This window comes from Narcine bancroftii, chromosome 1 (assembly GCF_036971445.1).
Source record: "Narcine bancroftii isolate sNarBan1 chromosome 1, sNarBan1.hap1, whole genome shotgun sequence".
Classification (NCBI taxonomy): domain Eukaryota; kingdom Metazoa; phylum Chordata; class Chondrichthyes; order Torpediniformes; family Narcinidae; genus Narcine; species Narcine bancroftii.
In genome coordinates this window covers 44,723,488-44,744,638 of record NC_091469.1, presented here as the reverse complement: position 1 = coordinate 44,744,638, position 21,151 = coordinate 44,723,488, and the positions used below count along the sequence as shown (strand labels likewise).

Sequence of the window (21,151 nt, the reverse complement as noted above, 5' to 3'; positions counted from 1 at the left end):
GCCTTTTCAACAATACTCCTTGTATTGAAATAGATGTATCTGAGAAAATTTCCACCACATACAAACTTCTGACATTAAAGATTAACACAAATCTGTTACAGTAAAAATCTTTAGTTACAAAATACTAACAAGAATCCCAGCATTGCCTGGGAAATAAAACACTCAGTTGTTGACTACATGCCTGTCCGGATGGCTGAGCACTGAGACAGGCATATCCCTGCTGCTCTGTTTCCTGCTGCCTGCTCCTTGTCTGTCAGGAGGCCTCAGCACTAAGCTGAGCGTATGGCGACTGTTCGGTTTTCTGCTCCTTGCATGTCTGGAAGAATCAACAGTGAGGTGAGACTGATATTCCTCTCCTGTCTCTTGCTTTCTCCTTCGTTTACCACTGCCGGCTTGTGAAGAGCTTCTGCCAATGGTGCTTCACTTTCTTGGGCCCATATTGAACTGGATTTGGCTGCTTGTTTTTATTTGAATGTACATTGATGCACAGCACTGTAACTATTGAGGTGTCTCTGGTGCAAATTTAAAATTTGTTTTGAACTTCATAGGACCTTAAAGGTTAAATTCAATGTGGTCATGACATTCAGCATCAAATGTTACCCCTACTGAACTTACTTGGACATTTATAGAGTGCACCATATTGATTTGGAAGGAGAACAAACAAACAGACATACATGCACAAATATATATTAGATATTTCTTAGCAAGTTGGTTTGTCGGCTGGATACAGGGTCACACACAGGTCACATTACTTTTCAGACACTCAGAAAGAGTTCATTTTCAGAGTCAGCATGTCTGGAAAAACAGACCCATAAAGCTGAAGTAATTTCTTAATTGAAAATTCAAATACTATGTGTGGTTCTCAAAAGCTTCTTTGTGTATATTCAGCATTATGCTGGCATGTTTCAAAACTCAAGTACCATTGGAATAACCTGTGTAGACTTTACAGAGTCCTATATTCACTTAAACAGAGAGGAGGTCATATGTTTGTGGACATTAAGTGACAAGTTGTGTTTTGGAGGTTATGTCACATGATTTCACAGAAACATAAATTAAGGACATTTTGAAACCAGTTGGAATAAATGGACCCTCCTATGAAAGAAACAGGGGAAAAACAGTAGTCTTTAGAGAGAAGATGCTGTTCTGTATATTATCTTTATCATAGGATATGCACAAAATCAGTGGCCATTAAGAGTAACTTCACTGTCTCTTTGAATAAGGAAGATGGTTTTGCAACTGAAGATACAGTAACCAGAAAAGGTACTGTTGTGTGTTACTCCTGGAAAAGGGGAAAATCCAAAACAAGCAACTGTAAAGTAAGACCATTTCACTCTTGATTTAAAAAGTTAGTGGAAAACAGACTATATTTCTTAGGCAAAATAAGAGGGAGTTTGTGAAATAATTTGTAGGAAGAAAAAGTCAACTCAAAAAACTCAGGTTTAAAGATATCTGAAGACAATGTTTTTTAAAAAAGTGCTTCATAATTACTTCTGAACTGCAATTTAAAAATTTTCAAGCAAAATAATAGATGTTTGATGCTGAAGTTTAAAAGAAACTTTTCTGACTCAAGATTAAACTGTAATGTTTTGAATTTTAGCACACACACATATCTAGATTTGTGCATAGTGAGAATTAAGTTAAAGTTTAAAGATAAGTAAGAAATGTTAATTTATTAATAGCTTAATAAAAACTATTATTTTGAATTTAAATATACCCAGCTTGGGTATCTTAGCAAAATGTGGGAACCAAAACCACAAGATTTTATTTATAAATACAATTCATTTGTTGTTAATAATGAATAGACTCCTATATTGAAGCATTTAATTGAGGCTTTGAATAAGGTTGATAAAAAAAATTGGGGGGGGGGGGGAAGGAGGTTTATTGCCTGGAAAAACATTATTCCAGAATGGATTAATTCCATTTTCCAAGGGAAATAAATAGTTAAAGATTTGGCAGCATCAGGCCGGATGCCCCTCCCCCAAAGCTGTGGGGACGGGGGCCGTCATGCCGCGGGGGAGGGGCTGTGTCATCAGCCCATCCTTTAGCAGCATCTTTCAGGCGTCTATATTCAAGTGACTGACTAGCGGGACTTCAGTGCTCTGGCGATTATCCCTCTTGGAGGAGGGTTACAAAGTTTGCCTTGAAGGCGCCTCCAGCACATTCACGTGGCCTCCCCCAAGAACCGCGTCTTGCCAAAATAGGCGGCTTTACAAGTGCGGCAAATGGCCACCTGAAAGTGCCTTTTGTCTTTTCCGCTTGCTACCTATTGTATGCATTTATTATCTTAAATTTAATTAAATTAACTATTAAGAATAAATTTCAAAATTGTAAAGACAAATACATCCTCGGTTGCAACAAGTAAGAATCTGGGAACATATGCACAACGAACGAGACAATAAATCACTCAAAAACCGTTCTCCGATTTTGTCCGAAGCAGATTCTTGCCGAAAACGTTAACACAGTGTTAGAAATAGAAGTACCTTAACAGAAATTCCTCGAGACAAAAATTGAGAACAAAGAACATTTATTATACAACAATGCAAAGTTGGGTGCTTCCCCTTACCCTGGGGCTCACCCAACTTTTATACAGTGAATTTCAGTATCAGAATACCCTCCCCCTTACATTCTTCTGCCCCCTGGATGGGTTTGGTATAGGCAATCCTTCCGGTCTACATGCAGTTTCAGTGGACTTGGAGGACCAGGGGGTATCCTGTCGGTGTCTTCTCATGTCATTATCCCCATTGTCCCCATTCACACCTTTCCAACTCTCAGAGCTACAGTCCCTTCATATGCAGAGTTCGCTAATCCTGTCTAGGGTTTACTAATTAAATATGCATAACTTGATAAATCTGTGCATGGCTTACTAATTATATATGTAGAACTTGGTACTTCTGACTAAGGCTAGGAGACCCTTATCTCATCCAGACTATCTCAACTTCCTACCTTCTACTATTCCTTACCTCTCCTTATCTTATTCATACGGTGGGCTCACTGATCCTGTCCAAAGGACTAGAAGGTTCTTATCTTACAGAGGCTGACTCTGCTTCCTGCATCCTAATTTCCATGCTTAGCCTGTTCATACTGGTTTAATCCATCACTCCATGTGTCTGTACTAGTTTCCCCATCTTTCATATTTTTATGTCAAGTTTCCTTATCTCTCACAACAGGAATGCAGGAAGAACTCGGGCTGCGAGACCTGCTGAGTTCCTCCAGCATGGCTGTGTATTCACGGCACTCATCGTGTCTGTCGATCTTCGTGGTTTAACTGTTGAGCTCTCCGGATAGCTTGGCCTGTTGAGCGCCTGCCCATTTCAAATTTTAGCAGTCGAACCTAACCAGCCGTCGTGAATGGACAACTTTACACACCGTTTAAACCCCGATTTATTAGGCCCGCGACTGCGCAGCCTGTCTCAGTGGTTTTTGATATGAACTGGATCACACTCACCTCGCGTTGGGCGGCCGGAACCGGACACACACTTGCACGGCACCCTCCTCGGCCATCGTCGCCCTGATACCTTCTTCCTTCCCCCACCCCCCGATGCCGTGCTGAACTGCGGCGGGGTCGGGATCAGGCCGCTGTGCCGGGCTCGCGGGACCAACACCGTTCACGCCTCCTCCCCACTGCCCTTTGAATTTCCCAGCTTCTTTCTGATTGGTCGATTTCCCCAGTTCGGTTGATGACGTCATGGAGCGAGCCGGAACGTTTTGGAAAAGGAGGCAGGCGCCTGGGGGGGGGGGAGAAGAGGAGCCAGGGCGGCATTTCCTACTGAGGAGGGGATTGTTGGGAAGGGATGAATAAGCACCAGGTGGAGGGAGTGGCCCCTGTGGAGGGACCATAAAGGAGCAGAGATAGGTTATTCACCCCTTCGAGTCTGCCCCCCCATTCAATCATGAGCTGATCCATTTTGCCACTGCCTGGCCTCCCCATAACCTTTCATATCCTGGCTAATCAAGAACCTGTCATTATGACCTGGCTTCCACAACTGCCTATGGAAACAAATTCCACAGATTTACCACAATCTGGCTGAAGAAATTCCCATGCACTCTATAATCCTGAAGTTGTGCCCTCTTGTCCAAGATTTTCCCACCATGGGATACAACATTTCAACATTTTAAATGAGATCCCCCCCCCACCCCCGCCAAAACACATCATTCTCCTAAATTCTAATAAATACAGGCTAAAAGCTGTCAAACACTCCTCATATATTAACCCTTTCATTCCCAGAATCATCCGAGAAAAACTCCTTTGAACCCTCTCCAACATCAGCCCATCCTTTCTAAAAAGAGGAGCACAAAAATGCTCACAATATTCCAAATGATGTCTCACCTGTGCCTTATAGAGCCTTAACATCACAACCCTGTTCTTATATACTATTCCTCTCAACCTGCAAGTTTATTTTCAGGCTAACCTGCACAAAGACACCCAGGTTCCTTTGCATCTGGATATTTTCAATTTTCTCCCTATTTAAAATATAGTCTTCTCATTTAATTTTATAGAGGGTAGAAGAGGAGAAGATGTGTCTGGTGGTGAAATCATGTTGTAGGTGGCAGAAATTCCAGAGATATGCAGAGACTGCTGGAGTGGTAGGTGAGGACAAAGGATATCCTGTCTTTGATGCGTCTCGTCTGTCCCCACCAAATTATTCAGTGTTTTCTCTGGATGAACACTACACAGGGTACATAGGTACAACCTATAGAAAGCCAATTCCTGGGCAAAGTGGGAGTGGGAACAACAAAGGATACCCGACAGCTGTGGCTGGGCCTAAATGACATAACCTGTGACTAAACCAAATCTGGTGCAGTAGGAAACAGCAAAGCTTCACTCCCAGATGAACTCATTGCCTTTTATGCCCAGTTTAACCACCAGAAAAAGTAAGAGCCACTGTGTACCCGGATGTCCTGGTGATCCTATACTGTCAGTATCTGAGGATAACATGTCTTTAGGAGAGTAAATCCAAGGAAAGCATCCAGTCCAGACAGAGTACCCAGTCGAGTACCTAAAATGTGTAGTGACCAACTTACCATTGTATTCATGTATATCTTCAACATCTGGCTGGGTATGGTACCCACCTGTTTCAAAGAAACCTTGATTGTACCTGTGCCCAGGAAGAGTGTGGTAACCTGCCTAAATGACCAATGGCACTTACATCCACAGTGAAGTGTTATGAAAGACTGATGTCTAAGAGGCCACATGGATCCTACCACCTCAACAGTCTTTGGCAAATGCTATCTCACTGGTTCCACACGAAGCCCTGGAACAGTTGGACAGCAAAGGTGCATACAGCAGGATGCTCTTTATTAACTACAGTTCAGCATTCAACACCATCATCCCTTCAAAATTTATCAACAATCTTTAAGGCCTGGGCCACAGTACACCAATTGGATCCTGGATTTCCTCACCTCCAGCCCACAATCAGTGAAAATTGGTAAGAACATCTTCTCACAATCTCCATCAGTACCAGAGGACCACAGGGCTGCCTTCTTAGCTCCTGTACTGTTAAAGTCGAGCTCCTGTCAAGATACAAAAAGTACAACCAAGCCACACAGTACAATTCAAACAGACTTTATTCGAATAACGCTAGCAGGAATGAGCAGTCTGTAGTATTGGGTGGACAAGATCACCTCACTAAGATTGGTCTCATTCAAAGAACACAGTCACAGGGTACAATATTTAAGGCATTTTCCTCCATACAAATTAGATAGCATCTCTTTGAAGGTAATGCTACAGCTTATGTTTTACATTTTGCATATCCTCTTCCTAAAGACAGGGAAATGATTTGTTGTTGGTCATTTAATCTCGTGTACCAGTTACAATTAAGAACATTCTTCTGGTATAGAAAAAATCAACAGAAGTCTGGAAGGGTTGCTCACAGTTCAAATTAGTATCTATTCTCAGGCTGCCTGATTTCTGGTTTCCAATTTACACATGTAAATAGCTAGTTTCATAGTAATCTTCCTTTGTTTTGTTCTCTGCACTTTTCTTGGAGCTGTCTGAGGGCAAAGACCATGTCAGTGGTTCCTCTGTTTGCGCGAAAGCCGCACTGTGATTCTGGGAGAATATTCTCGGCGACACTAGGTATTATTCTATTTAGTAGAATCCTAGCGAAGATTTTGCCTGCAATGGAGAGCAACGTGATTCCCCTGTAGTTTGAGCAGTCTGATTTCTCGCCTTTGTTTTTGTACAGGGTGATGATGGTGGCATCACGAAGATCCTGAGGCAGTTTACCTTGGTCCCAACAAAGCTTGAAAAACTCATGCAGTTTGGCATGCAGAGTTTTGCCGCCAGCCTTCCAGACTTCTGGGGGGATTCCATCCATACCTGCTGCTTTGCCACTTTTCAGTTGTTCGATTGCCTTATATGTCTCATCCAGGGTGGGAACCTCATCCAGCTCTAGCCTTAGGGGCTGTTGAGGGAGCTGGAGCAGGGCGGAATCTTGGACTGAGCGGTTGGCACTGAAAAGAGATTGGAAGTGTTCTGACCATCGGTTGAGGATGGAGATCTTGTCGCTGAGGAGGACTTTGCCGTCTGAGCTGCGCAGCGGGCTTTGGACTTGGGGTGAGGGGCCGTACACAGCCTTTAGAGCCTCGTAGAAACCCCTGAAGTCGCCAATGTCCGCGCTGAGCTGGGTTCGTTTGGCGAGGCTAGTCCACCACTCATTTTGGATCTCCCGGAGTTTGCGCTGAAGATGGCTGCATGCGCGACGGAAGGCTTGTTTCTTCTCTCACAGGACGGCTTTGTAAGGTGAGCCTGGTGGGCAGCTCGCTTCTTTGCCAGCAGCTCCTGGATTTCCTGGCTGTTTTCGTCAAACCAGTCCTTGTTTTTCCTGGAGGAGAAGCCCAGTACCTCTTCAGTGGATTGCAGTATGGTAGTCTTCAACTGATCAGGGGACGGGTCCGTGAGGCGGGTTGCAACGTCGAGCTTTGCTTTGAGGTTTGCCTGGAAGTTTCCTCTCGCTTCGTCTGACTGCAGGTTTCCAACATTGAACCTCTTTCTGGGGACTTTATTGTTCCTGGGCTTTGGCTTGAAGTGAAGGTTGAGCTTGCAGCGAACCAGCCGGTGGTCAGTGTGGCATTCCGAGCTAGGCATGACCCTGGTGTGGAGCACATCCCGTTTGTCACTTTCTCGCACCAGGATGTAGTCCAGGAGGTGCCAGTGTTTGGATCGGGGATGCATCCAGGTGGTCTTAAGGCTGTCCCTCTGCTGAAAAAGGGTGTTTGTAATGACAAGTCGCTATTCTGCGCAGAGCTCCAACAGGAGGCGCCCATTGTCGTTGCACTTGCCGACGCCATGCTTGCCCAGGATTCCTGGCCAGGTTTATGAGTCTTTGCCGACACGAGCGTTGAAGTCGCCAAGGATGACAACCTTGTCGGCTGTAGGGGTACGTTGGATGAGGTTGCGCAGGTCGGTGTAGAACTTGTTCTTTTCTGCTGGTTCCGCCTGGAGGGTTGGAGCATAGACACTGATGAGGGTGATGTGACGCTTGTTTTGAAGTGGGAGTCGCATGGACATGATTCGGTCCGAGAGGCCTGTCAGAAGGTTTTCGAGTTTGGAGGCAATGAAGCTCTTGACCATGAAGCCTACACCAGATAGGCGTCGTTCATCCGAAGGCTTGCCAGACCAGTAGAGTGTGTAGCCCGCACCGCGTTCTTGGAGGCTGCCTACATCTGCCAGGCGGACTTCACTGAGAGCGGCTATGTCGATGTCAAGTCTGAGGAGTTCATGTGCAATGAGGGCAGACCGACGTTCAGGTCGGTGGCTGTCAGCCTTGTCTAGCATGGTTCTGATGTTCCAGCATGCTAGCTTGAGTTTGTGAGCATCTTTTGAGGGGGAGGACGTGGAGGGGGAGGAAGTGGAGGGGGAGGACGTGGAGGGGGAGGACGTGGAGGGGGAGGACGTGGAGGGGGAGGACGTGGAGGGGGAGGACGTGGAGGGGGAGGACGTGGAGGGGGAGGACGTGGAGGGGGAGGACGAGGACCTGTCCTCGGGCCTGCGCAAAGGAGCTTTTAGGTGGAGTGCAGTGCGCGCAGTACTGGCCCCACCCTTTACACCCATGGTTCGTGTGCCGTGGCCAAGCAAGCTGGGACGTGGCAGCGAGGTCCTTGGGTCGTAGGTTTTATATAGGAGTGGCCTTCTCCTATGCAGGTTTCTTACCCAGGATGGAGGGGCCTGCCTCCCCTCCTAGGTAGGTCCATACTGCCCGGACCGGGGCCGAGGCCGCCGCAGTTCACCCTGTGCCTGGATTGGGGCCGCCGCCTCCCACTCTCTGCCCGGATCGGGGCCTTCGCCTGCCCCACTCGACCGAGGCCGGGGCCGCCGTCTCCCCCTTGCTCCTGCCCGGATCGGGGCCGCCGCCGTCTACCCTTCGCCCGGACCGGGGCCGGGGCCGCTGCTCCTCTCCCTGTGCCTGGACTGGGGCCGCCGCCTCCAACTCTCTGCCCGTATCGGGGCCTCCGCCTGCCTCAATCGACCGAGGCCGGGGCCGCCGTCTCCCCCTTGCTCCTGCCCGTATCGGGGCCGCCGCCGTCTACCCTTCACCCGGACTGGGGCCGGGGCCGCTGCTGCTCTCCCTGTGCCTGGACTGGGGCCGCCGCCTCCCACTCCCTTTGTTGACCTCACCAAAGCCTTCGACACCGTGAGCAGGGAAGGGCTTTGGCAAATACTAGAGCGCATCGGATGTCCCCCAAAGTTCCTCAACATGATTATCCAACTGCACGAAAACCAACAAGGTCGGGTCAGATACAGCAATGAGCTCTCTGAACCCTTCTCCATTAACAATGGCGTGAAGCAAGGCTGTGTTCTCGCACCAACCCTCTTTTCAATCTTCTTCAGCATGATGCTGAACCAAGCCATGAAAGACACCAACAATGAAGACGCTGTTTACATCCGGTACCGCACGGATGGCAGTCTCTTCAATCTGAGGCGCCTGCAAGCTCACACCAAGACACAAGAGAAACTTGTCCGTGAACTACTCTTTGCAGATGATGCCGCTTTAGTTGCCCATTCAGAGCCAGCTCTTCAGCGCTTGACGTCCTGCTTTGCGGAAACTGCCAAAATGTTTGGCCTGGAAGTCAGCCTGAAGAAAACTGAGGTCCTCCATCAGCCAGCTCCCCACCATGACTACCAGCCCCCCCACATCTCCATCGGGCACACAAAACTCAAAACGGTCAACCAGTTTACCTATCTCGGCTGCACCATTTCATCAGATGCAAGGATCGACAATGAGATAGACAACAGACTCGCCAAGGCAAATAGCGCCTTTGGAAGACTACACAAAAGAATCTGGAAAAACAACCAACTGAAAAACCTCACAAAGATAAGCGTATACAGAGCCGTTGTCATACCCACACTCCTGTTCGGCTCCGAATCATGGGTCCTCTACCGGCACCACCTACGGCTCCTAGAACGCTTCCACCAGCGTTGTCTCCGCTCCATCCTCAACATCCATTGGAGCGCTTACACCCCTAACGTCGAAGTACTCGAGATGGCAGAGGTCGACAGCATCGAGTCCACGCTGCTGAAGATCCAGCTGCGCTGGATGGGTCACGTCTGCAGAATGGAGGACCATCGCCTTCCAAAGATCGTGTTATATGGCGAGCTCTCCACTGGCCACCGTGACAGAGGTGCACCAAAGAAAAGGTTCAAGGACTGCCTAAAGAAATCTCTTGGTGCCTGCCACATTGACCACCACCAGTGGGCTGATAACGCCTCAAACCGTGCATCTTGGTGCCTCACAGTTTGGCGGGCAGCAACCTCCTTTGAAGAAGACCGCAGAGCCCACCTCACTGACAAAAGGCAAAGGAGGAAAAACCCAACACCCAACCCCAACCAACCAATTTTCCCTTGCAACCGCTGCAATCGTGTCTGCCTGTCCCGCATCGGACTTGTCAGCCACATACGAGCCTGCAGCTGACGTGGACTTTTTACCCCCTCCATAAATCTTCGTCCGCGAAGCCAAGCCAAAGAAGGAGTAATCTTAGATTCTTTAAGTTGCCAATGGTGCCCAACATTTCAAAGCACAAACAATGCCATTCAGGACTGAGTGGTGCTAGACGCTTATTGCAGCCTTTAAGATCGCATCTAACAGGTAGTAGTCAGTCAGCACTTACTGTGTTAAAGAGATCAAGCAGGCATTAGGATATGGCTCAGTAGAAGAGGTGAGAATTGATTCCTGTCTGGAATGTACTTGGTTACTCTCTTTCTCTCCCAGCTTACTGCCAAAGTCTGTGTGATGGTTTCTTTATCATAATTCCCATAACTAGACTGTTTCCGCTCCGTAAATGGTTATATGATTATATGGTTAATATTCTACAGTATGGCAATAACACCATCAACAAATTTTGCTGACGTGGGTTGTATAAAAGGGGGCAATAAGTCAGCCATACAGGAGGGAGATTGAAAATTTAGATTTCAGAATTATTGTCAGAATACATACATGACATCACATACAACTCTTGGATTCCTTTTTCCTGTGGGTTGAAACTCTTCTTACTGCACTCTTCTTGGGCACCAGTATGATTGATGCTTGTTTGAAACAGGTGAGTACCACGCCGTGCTGGAGTGAGATATTAAAGATATTTGTGAATGCCTTGGTAAGTTGATCAGTTCAGATCTTTAATATTCGGCCAAGTACTCCATCTGGGCCAGATGCTTTCCTCAGATTCACTCTCCTAAGGGCAGCACAGATGGACAGGATGAAACTTACAACAACCTCACACTCAATGTCACCAAAACCAAGGAGTTGATTGTAAAAACACAATGCTTCCTCCAGCATTGTATGATTTTAGTGTAGATAAAAGCTCACATTCAACTCGAGGGAAAACTACTGCTTCTATTAGCTTACAATACAGGTAGGATTCATGAACAGGCTTAAGAGGGGTTCAGGATTTAGGTGGGAAACCAGGGTTATATACAGGCCCCCCAGAGAGGAGCTGGGATGCAGGACCAGTCGTCAGTACAGGACACTTCTAGTGAATCCTAGTTTACTACAATGGTTCAGTGATCATTGGGTGAATTAGAGGTGGAGAGGGTGAGAACATTTAAATTCCTAGGAGTCACTATCTTGGAGGACCTTTCCTGGACACGTCAAGAATGTCATCATGAAGAAAGTACGCAAGTACCTCTACTTCCTCCGGAGTTTGCCCAAGTTTGGTATGACATCAAAAACCTTGGCGAAATTCTACAGATATGAAGTGGAAAGTGTGATGACTGTGCATCACAGCCAATATCTCTGGGTGGAAAACCCTGTAAAAAGTAGTGGCACAGCCCAGTACATCAATTGTCAAAACTCTCCCCACCATCAAGAACATCTTCATGAAATATTGCTGTCATCAAGAATCCATACCACCCAGAGCATGCTCTGTTCTCACAACTGCCATCAGAGAAGAGGTATAGGAGCCACAAGACTCTTACAGCAGGCCTCAAGAACTGTTGCTACCTATCCACCATCAGAATCCTAAACAACAACTCAATCAGAGACTCATGTAAGGATTCTGACAATAAATATGAACTTTGAACCTTAGGGGCAGAGGAGGCCAGAGCAGATGTGCTGAAAATGGATGAGATGCAGGTAAGAGCTGAGATCATGGTAGTGGAGGGGAAGCCACGTATTTTGAAGAAGGAGGACATCTGGAATGGAGTTGCTGTGTGTTCAAGAGTCTCACTGTCTCCTGTCATCAATGATGAAGGTTCCATTTTTGTCATATATTAATATACAAAATTTGTTTTCTTTTGTTTGTCTATAATGGCACACAATGAGGTGCTACTAGTTCAATCCCCCTACCAAGACAAAAAAGAGAAACCGGGGACCCTTCAGAGACAATTGAGTGCCTGGATCCTGCCACTTCCTCCAATGCCACTTCCTCCTGCAGTCCCATAATCTCCATAGCTACAAAGACTCCTGTCCCAGTGGTTAACCCGAGCTCCAGACATCCATCACACTCCTCAGCCCTTGGTTCCGAACCCCACTATGATTAGGAAGCTGTTTACATCATTAGCACCTTCATGAATCCCAGCCCCAAAACCTGGTTCCCATGTGCCAGTCTCAGCAAGCAGACCGCAGCCTCTTACACACTGCCATCATGGTTACGGATCTCCATGGGTTCTCCAATGTAAAAAAAATACACTACCCTGTTCTTCAGGCAGTTTAAACCTCAAGGGCAGTCGGCATGACATCCGGGCAGTCTGACCCACTCTCATACGCTGGAGGAGTGCTGCAAAATGAGCCACGGCTCTCTGGTACTCCCTGGTCTGCATGAGTGCTGCCCTTAACACAGATGCAGCAGGGCTACCATTTTTTGCCAATTAACATCCTGCCTCAATCTCATGGTCTCAGCATCCTCGCTCAATCACAGACAAATTGACAATGTTTATACTGCTTTTAATAAAATATGTTATTTTAATTGCTCTACCCATTCTTGCATATTTTCAAGCTGTAATACCACAGATCCTGTAAGCACTATAGCAGCTAAATGCAACCTAGTATTGATTGTGTCTGCCATGGGAGTTCAGATTAAGTATGAGGTAAGGGAAAAGAAAATCATCTGTCCTTATTTGGATGAAAAAATATCATGAGAGAAGGTAGGGGATGAAATTCTGGAGATGGAGAATTAAGGAGGATAAAGACAAGAAAATGGGGAAATGACCCAGTAAAGTCCACTTTGACCATCAACACAGGGGGTCCACAAGGCTGCAATGCTTAATCTCCTACTTTACCTACTTCCCGTTCATGTTTTTTTTTGTCTGCAACTCAATCTAAAAATTTGCTGATGACACCGCTGTTGTTGACCGAATAATAGGAAATGATGAGGAAAAATGCAGAATGGAGATTGAGAATTGGTTGGGTGATGCCAGAATAACAATCTTGCTCTCAATGTCCCCAAGACCAAGGAGTTTATTGTTGATTTTAGGAAGGAGAGGCCAAAGGACAATGCATTGTTGGGACAGTGGTGGAGTGGGTTAGAACCTATAAGTTCCAGGGAGTTCATATTTCAGAAGAACCCTTCTGCAGCCAACATATTGAGGCAACTATAAATAACTTGTTAATCTGGCTGCTCAGAGGCTGAGGGTATAGGATTGCTTGAGGTCAGGAGTTCTCTTTTGTGTATTAACACCAATGCCTTGACTTTCTAATGAGTCTGATGAGATTTGGCATGTCATTGGATACTCAATCAAACTTCTACAGGTGCCCTGTGCAAAGCGTTCTAATTGCAGCACAACTGGGTTTGGGAATTGAAATACCCAGGAATACAGAAGGCACCAGAATGTAACAAAAATCCCCATCCCAACATCTATGTGAGACCCTGCCTCTAGAAAGCAACCAACATCATAAAGGACCCCCATCACTGTGGTCACAACTACTTCTCACTGCCACCTTCAAACAGAGACACAGAAGCCTAAGAACCAGCACCTCTAGGTTCAAGACCAGTTTCTTTACAATAGCTTTCAAGCTCTCAGGCATCTGCTTGTTACATTAATCATGGATTGCTCCAACACCCCAAAAATATTGACTATACTATTGCAAAGTCGATTTTGCACTAGGTTAACTGAAAATTATCTACTTTTTTTGCATTTATTGGCTCCTTTTAATTCAATTACATATAAAATTGTAATTAATTTTAGATTTTCACAAAGTGTCAGGGTGGAGCAAGTAAGAATTTTAGTGCAAAATACATTGTACAATGTATATGACAATAAACTCATCATTATCAAATTGGAGCTCAAAACAAGCTTTAAAAAGAGGAATTCAGGAGCAAGTTATAAATCACAAAATTTGTTTGGAATATAGCAAGCAGGATCTCTGAGGAGAGAAGAAAATAGCAAATTCCAAGATCATTGAGTTTGTACTGGCCTATTTGATAATTACATCAAGACTCAACCAGGCCGGGTGAGGGCACGTGATGGAGTAGTGGCCGGACGGAGAACTCCAGCCCTCTCCAGAAAAGTCGGGAAAAACAAAGGAAAACACAAAGGCACAGAAATAAAAGTTACAGAAAAGTGAGTATAAAGGTGGAAAGAAGATGGCGACAAAAAAAGAAAAATCGAAAGCAACGGTAAGAAGAGAGGAAGAGAAGACAAAGGAGGAAAAAGGTGAAGGCCTTAACTGTCCGAAGAGGCCCGCTGCGGAGAGAGAAACCCACTCCCTCAGGTCGGTAAATAATGGACTACAAAAATGGCTCGTTGAGCCGAGTAAAAGTGCGCAACCGCGCATGAAAAAAAACACACCGACGGGAGGGGGGACCAGCTGGGGAGTCAATCTCCACAGCCGGCAACGACAGCTGCAGAACACCTGCAGCAAGAAGAGACCACAGAAGACAATGGAAACAAGAAAGAAGAGAAGGAAAGGGCAACAAAGAAACAACAGATGGCCAACCCAGAGGAAGAAGAAGAGGAAGAGGAAGAGTACAGTGAAATAGAAGAAGAAAAGAAAGGCAAGATAAAGAAGGTACTTTCTCTTATTAAAGGATACATGGAGTCATTTAAAGAATGGCAAACACAGGAATTTAATGATTTAAGAAAAAGAATAAACAACACAGAAGAGAAAATGAATAAAATAGAGATGACCTTAACAGAAATGGGGAAGAAAATGGACAAGATGGAAGAGCGGGCAGTAGCAGCAGAAATGGAGGTAGAAGACTTAAAAAAGAAATTGGAGGAATCTAATAAAAAAACTAAAGAGACACAAGAACTACTAGCTCAAAAAATAGATACAATGGAAAATTATAACAGAAGAAATAACATAAAGATAGTGGGCCTTAAGGAAGATGAAGAAGGCAAGAATATGAGGGAGTTTATAAAAGAGTGGATCCCTAAGACCCTAGGATGTCCAGAACTACAGCAAGAAATGGAAATAGAAAGGGCACATAGAGTATTGGCCTCTAAACCACAACCACAACAAAAACCAAGATCTATTGTAGTAAAATTCCTAAGATATACTACAAGAGAAAAGGTACTGGAGAAGACAATGGAAAAAGTAAGAGAGGGCAACAAAGCACTGGAGTATAAAGGGCAAAAAATCTTCATTTATCCAGATATAAGTTTTGAACTCCTAAAGAAGAGAAAAGAGTTCAATACAGCAAAGGCGATTTTATGGAAGAAAGGGTATAAATTTATACTAAAGCATCCAGCGGTATTGAAAATATTTATTCCAGGACAACAAAACAGACTATTCTCGGATCCAGAAGAAGCACGAAAATTTGCAGAACAATTACAAAAATAGACTGAGGGAGGAAGACGGGTAATGAGAGTAAAAATGATCACAATTGATATGTATGTGGGTAAAGACAAAAATAGACTGAGGGATGAAGACGGGTAATGAGAGTAAAAATGATCACGATTGATATGTATGCGGGTAAAGAGGTATAAGAGTGAATAGAGACAATGTGCATACGTGAATGTATCTGTACTTAGAGGAAAATATAGATAGTATAGACAAGAATTAATAAGGGAAGGTAATGGAATAGAGAGAATAAGGAGGGAATTAAAAGAGTGACCTTTGTGACATATGAAAAGTGAAATCTTTTGGGGGGGGGCGGGGTGGGGGGAAATAGCGGTCACTGCAAAATCAGTTGACGCTTGCGAGTGGATTCGCAAATCCAAATGGAGAGGGGAGATGTGGTTGTCCGACAAGGGATAAAGGACAACTCAGGAGGGGAAGGGGAGATTGGGGATAAATAAGATAGAAATAGGAGAATAAGGAAAATGTTGGATGTTGTAGGAATGTTGTCTTATAAAGAGTTGAAAATAAGAAAACAGAAATGGAAAAGGAGGAAAGGTAATGATGGAAAAACGGAAAGAGAAGATAAACAAAATATAAAAGGGCTACGCTGAACTATATGACTTTAAATATTAATGGAATACATAACCAAATTAAAAGGAAGAAACTACTAAATTTAAATGAATAAATGTATTCCATTAGAAAAAATAACATATAGGTTAAGAAATAATATTGAAATATTCGAACAAGTATGGGAGCCTTACATTAAATACAATAGCGAAAACCTACCGGGGACAAACATTACCTAAGTTGATGGAAGGAGAAGGAAAGAAAAGAATGGACTCAGTAGAATTTCTGGTGTATTTTTGTTGAATGACAACATTGTCTGACTGGCTTAATGCAACCTAGATTGTATACCCAAAATGGATGAGGGGGGGGGGGGGTGTGGGGGGGTGGCTTGGGAGGAGGGAGGGGGGGGGAGAAAAAGTCACTGTATATGTGTGAAAAAGAAATAGTGTATATCATGGCTAATGTGATTTATGGTGTGAAAAATAAAAAAATTTAAAAAAAAAGACTCAACCAGGCCAACCACAGGCTTGAAAGCACTTGCAAAGTTGTCATCTGCATCTCTTCCTGTTCAATGAAGTGCCTCTCACTAATTCCAACTTAAGTTGTATAAAAATATTAATGCTATCAAACAGTTACAGAACCCAATATGCTTTTGCATTATCTGTTTGTGATTCTCCTCTTTGAGAGGGCCCACAAATTAAATGGCAGAATGAACTAAAATGAAGGAATTTTAAAATAAAAGTGAAGTCAGAGACATCAGTTGGGTGATTTTTAGGGGTTATGCAATTGTGTCCTGTGCATTGGATCCAAGAAACCCATTATATAGGCTAATCGTCTCATTATTTCTGAATTTAAGCTGCTTTATTCCTGTAATCTTAGAGCCATAGACTACAGAAACAGGCTCTTCAGTTTATGATGACCAAGACTATTTGTTTGTATTTCTACTCAAATTTAATTTGCCCATGTTAGGTCTGTATCCTTCTATGTCTTGCCTATCCAACTGCCTGTCTAAATACAATAAAAAAGGTAGGACATAAAGTGAATAAGATCAAAGTGATTCCAAGAAGGAAAAGATGCAAATCCATACATCCCTGAAGGTTGCTGCACAGCTTGATAGTATAGTTAAGAAAGCCTATGGAATGCTTGGATTCATTAACCGGGGAATTGAATAGAGAGGTCGTGTTACAACTCTACAAATCTTTGGTAAGACCACACTTGGAGTATTGTTCAATTCTGGTCACCTCATTATAGGAAGGATGTGGAGGCTATGGAGAAGGTGCAGAGGAGGTTTACCAGAATGTTGCCTGGATTAAGAAACCTTGAGGCAAGGTTAGCAGAGGTGGGACTTTTCTCTTTGGAGCATAGAAGGATGAACGAAGATGATAGAGACCTACAAGATTATGAGAGGCATGGATAGGGTGGACAGCCAGCACCTGTTTCCTAGGGCAGGATCAGCAAACACCAGAGGACATATGTACAAAGTTAAGGGAGGGAGATTTAGGGGAGACATCATGGTATTTTTTTTACTGATTTGAGGGTCCCTGAAATGCCTTGCCGGGAATGGTGTTGGAAGCTGAAACACTGGGGCATTTAAGAGACTTAAACAGACACGTGAATGAAAGAAAAATAAAGAGTTATGAGATAGGGAGGGTTTTGTACTTGTTTTTTGGGAAGGGATATATGGGTTGGCACACATCGAGGATCGAAGGGCCAGTACTGTGCTATATTGTTCTATGTTCTATAAATGATAAAGTAGGACATGTCAAACAAATAAAAATGATTGGGTATTTTGTTAACGTGACAATAAATGAAACCTTGCAGGAAGTGGTAGGCCAATTGGTCCAATCTTAATTTTGGACATCTTTTGAGCAAATGCAAGGTGAATTAAAGATGGGCAGCAGAAATCTGTAAAGAAAAGACATATTTACCTTTGTTTGTATTCAGTAATTTGCACATGGATGTGTGTGTCTATTTGTGCTGTTTATTTCATCCACAGATGCTATTTGACAAAAAAGACAGCACTTGGCACTGGAAGAATTTAGAACTGGTTAGTTGACAGAAGGAAGTGCATCGAGATGAAAGCTACCCACTCATATCATATATCAAAACCAAGGAACTAATTGTAGACTTTGGCAGGGTAAAACCAGAGGTGTATGATCCAGTGATTATCAGAGGTGTAGAAGGTGAGCATATTTAAATTCTTGGGAGTCACATCTCAGAGGACCTTTCCTGGACACAAAAATCACAGTGAAGAAAGCACGTCAGCTCCTTTATTTCCTCAGGTGTTTTCTGAGGTCAGTATGGCATCAGAAACTTTGGTAAACTTCCACAGATGTGTAGGGGAAAGAGTGCTCATCAGCTGCACTAATACCTCTGAGCGGAAAGCCCTGCATAAGGTAGTGGTCACAGGCCACAACATCAAAAGCAGAACTCTCCCCACCTTCGAGAAAATTGACATTAAACACTGTCGTCAGAGAGCAACAGCAATCCATATCACCTAGGACATGCTCTGTTCTCACTACTGCCATCAAGAAAGAGATATGGGTGCCACAGGACTTGACCCAACAGGTTCAGGAGCAGTTGCTACCCCTCCACCATCAGACTCCTCAACAACACTCAATCAGAGACTATTTAAGGACTTTTACTTTGCACATTATTTATTACTGAATATTTATGTTTTTTCTTTATTGTCACAATCAGTTTATTTACATTTTTTCTTTGTACACATTTCTTTCTTTTATATACGCATCCTTTCCTTGACTACAGTTTACCCCACCGATGAGTAGAAATTGTGCCTGACCTAAAAAATCTCAGGGTTGTATGTGATGTAATGTAATAAATTTGAACTTTGTGATGAGGTGCTCCCCAGGAAATGGAACGGGAGTCTTATTTTTTTTTCCTGTTACTTCGGTGAAAGAACAGAGAACTGTAAATCTGATGCCACAAACATTGCTCGTGCTCAACATCACCTAATCAATTGAACTTTAAATCTCATAATTTGCTATGATTCCATTTGAACTCGTAATCATTGGATTGTTTACTAAAATAATGCCATCACTATATACTCTACCTTTCAGGCCTAAATGCCCTGAGTATCTTGGAAGAGACTCTTGTGGTCAGCAACTCGATGCAAAAAGGGAATAGGCATGCATCATTTGTTGCTACTTACTAGCATGGATAAATTTGTTCCTTTCATCAGTCCATTAATAAAACTATCCTACTGCATTTACTTTCACCCTTTATGAGTTTTTAGAACGAATGTTTGACACTATTAATTGCTGGTTCCTAGACATTTTTATTGGATGGAATAAAGTCAGATGGTGAGATGTTTTCTTTTCCACTGAACTCAACTGACTCAATCATTGCAGTAAGGAAACATCAGAGGAGGCTGCCCAATCATAATATAGAGCATGGATGAACATAAAAGGTAATGAGTGCATTATTGATTGGACCTGTTACGAACTAGATCAACTGCAATAGAAATTCACCAGGATGGTATATTCAAAATAATAATTTTTATTAATAACAATATCATAACATTTCTTATTTAACTCTAAACTTAACTCTAATTTAACACCATTATATATGTGTGTGTGTGTGTGTGTGTGTGTGTGTGTGTGTGTGTGTGTGTGTGGCAAAACCCAAACCCCCCATTACAGTTTAAGCTTAATTCTGAAGAGATTATTTTAAAGTTCAGACTTAGAAAGCTTTTGTGTTGAAATGACTTTTGCTGTTCAAAAGCAATTATGGAGTATATGTGAGGAATCAGACTTCTCAAAACCCATAAATTTCTTGTAGAGTTGTTTTCAAAGAATTGGTTCTTCATACAAATGATTTTCCTCTCTTGTATGGAAATTGCAGAATTTGTTTTTCTTCCTTGATGATTTCACAAACCCAGCCAAGGGTTTCATGAAGTGGCCATGTAAAAATGGTCACAATGAATTTGTCCTCTTTTCAGAGACAGTTGAAGTGGCTAAATTCTTCGAAACTACTTTTTCGGTGTTCCTCCTTTTCATAAGGAGAACACAAGCAGCCTCCCTTCTCTGAAGGATTGTTGCTGCATTTCACTCCTGTTTGACTTACAGGATAGCCAAGCACCATCTTCTGTTTTCAAAATGTCTCTGTTTCAGCAATATGTTCTCTGAAAATTTCTTTAATCATGTGACTTGGCATCATTGCTGTCTTTGGAGTTTCATCTCATGAGCAGATATGACTCCAAATTGCCTGCTGAGACCAGCTGGCACAAAGGTTGTGCATGTACACAGATGCTTCTGAACAAACACCTGTGTTTTGAGTTTTCAATGGAGAAGCACTTCAGTTTTTATGGTTGTTTACACAGCTTTAGCCAACATTGGTTTAACAGACATTTCAACTTCCAAAATGATTTGTGTGTGTAAAGGTTTGTGGAGTCTGTAAATGTGAACCTGTCCGCCCATACAGCCTTTATAGATAAAGATTAATAATAACACAATTCCATCATAGGTCCACACTGGAAAATGAGGCAAAATGTTTGAGGGGAGGAAAGAGTGAACAGGGAATCCCTAGGAGATAGAAGGGAAGAGGGCGAGGATGAGTGATGGTGGGAAGAATGGAAAGACAGATGGTAGTTGATATAAGATGGTGAGATGAAGCAGTGAGAAAGAGATAGGGAGAATGACAAAGATTTCCTGTTCATTCTGCTTCATTAAATTTAAATTTATACATACATCATGGTAACAGACTATCCTGTGCCACCCAATTGAATAGTGGGAGGAAACCGGGGCACCTGGAGGAACCCACACAGACACTGGGAAAACATACAAACTCCTTGCAAACAGTGCGGTATTTGAACCCTGGTCCTGACTGTGGTATTGATCATGCTGTCCTCTTTCAAATAATTTCCCTATGAATTTATTCAAGATTTAAGTTTCCATTCATTGCCATGTACACAAAATAACACAAGCATTGTTTTAATTTCGATACCCTGCACTATTTAGAGGCTTAATTTCTTCATGGGGCCCCTATATTTCATGGAACTAGTGCTTTATAAAGGCATTCTGTACCTCTTAAATAGCATCGTAAATGCATGAAAGGAGGAGAGGTTTTTTTAAAAAAATCTGATGGTTTAAGCAATGCCCCATTGTAAAAATCTGTTGTCTTCTGACAATACACTGGAGAATTTGGTGCAAGAGGTGGAAGACAGAAAGATTTCTTAAATTCAGAGCAGAGATGGTGGTCCTTGACAAGAGGGAGTAGATGGCAGTCAAAACCTTTGCAAGAAATCCTGCTTCAAGAAATGAATACACTGCAGGAAGAACTTGCATGGCCTTACATATAGTGTCAAAGCAAGTATATTTGTCTTGAAATAGAATGTTCCGTCTTGTTCATTC

At 43.4% G+C, this 21,151-nt stretch overlaps 1 protein-coding gene and 1 long non-coding RNA gene across 2 annotated transcripts in view; one reads left to right on the top strand and one right to left on the bottom strand.

The window, feature by feature from the left end:
• Positions 1-3,625, bottom strand: part of cenpe (centromere protein E) — a 144,359-nt gene extending 140,734 nt beyond the window's left edge. The window contains exon 1 of the mRNA XM_069925310.1: positions 3,446-3,625. Within this exon, the coding sequence (XP_069781411.1) occupies positions 3,446-3,501 (56 nt within the window). The 5' untranslated portion in view covers positions 3,502-3,625. The remainder of the gene's footprint in view (positions 1-3,445) is intronic.
• LOC138757653 (uncharacterized) lies at positions 47-19,110 on the top strand. The gene is made up of 3 exons (XR_011353786.1): positions 47-336; positions 1,225-1,316; positions 17,779-19,110. It is a non-coding gene; the product is annotated as an uncharacterized lncRNA (long non-coding RNA).
• The last annotated feature ends 2,041 nt before the right edge of the window (positions 19,111-21,151 follow it).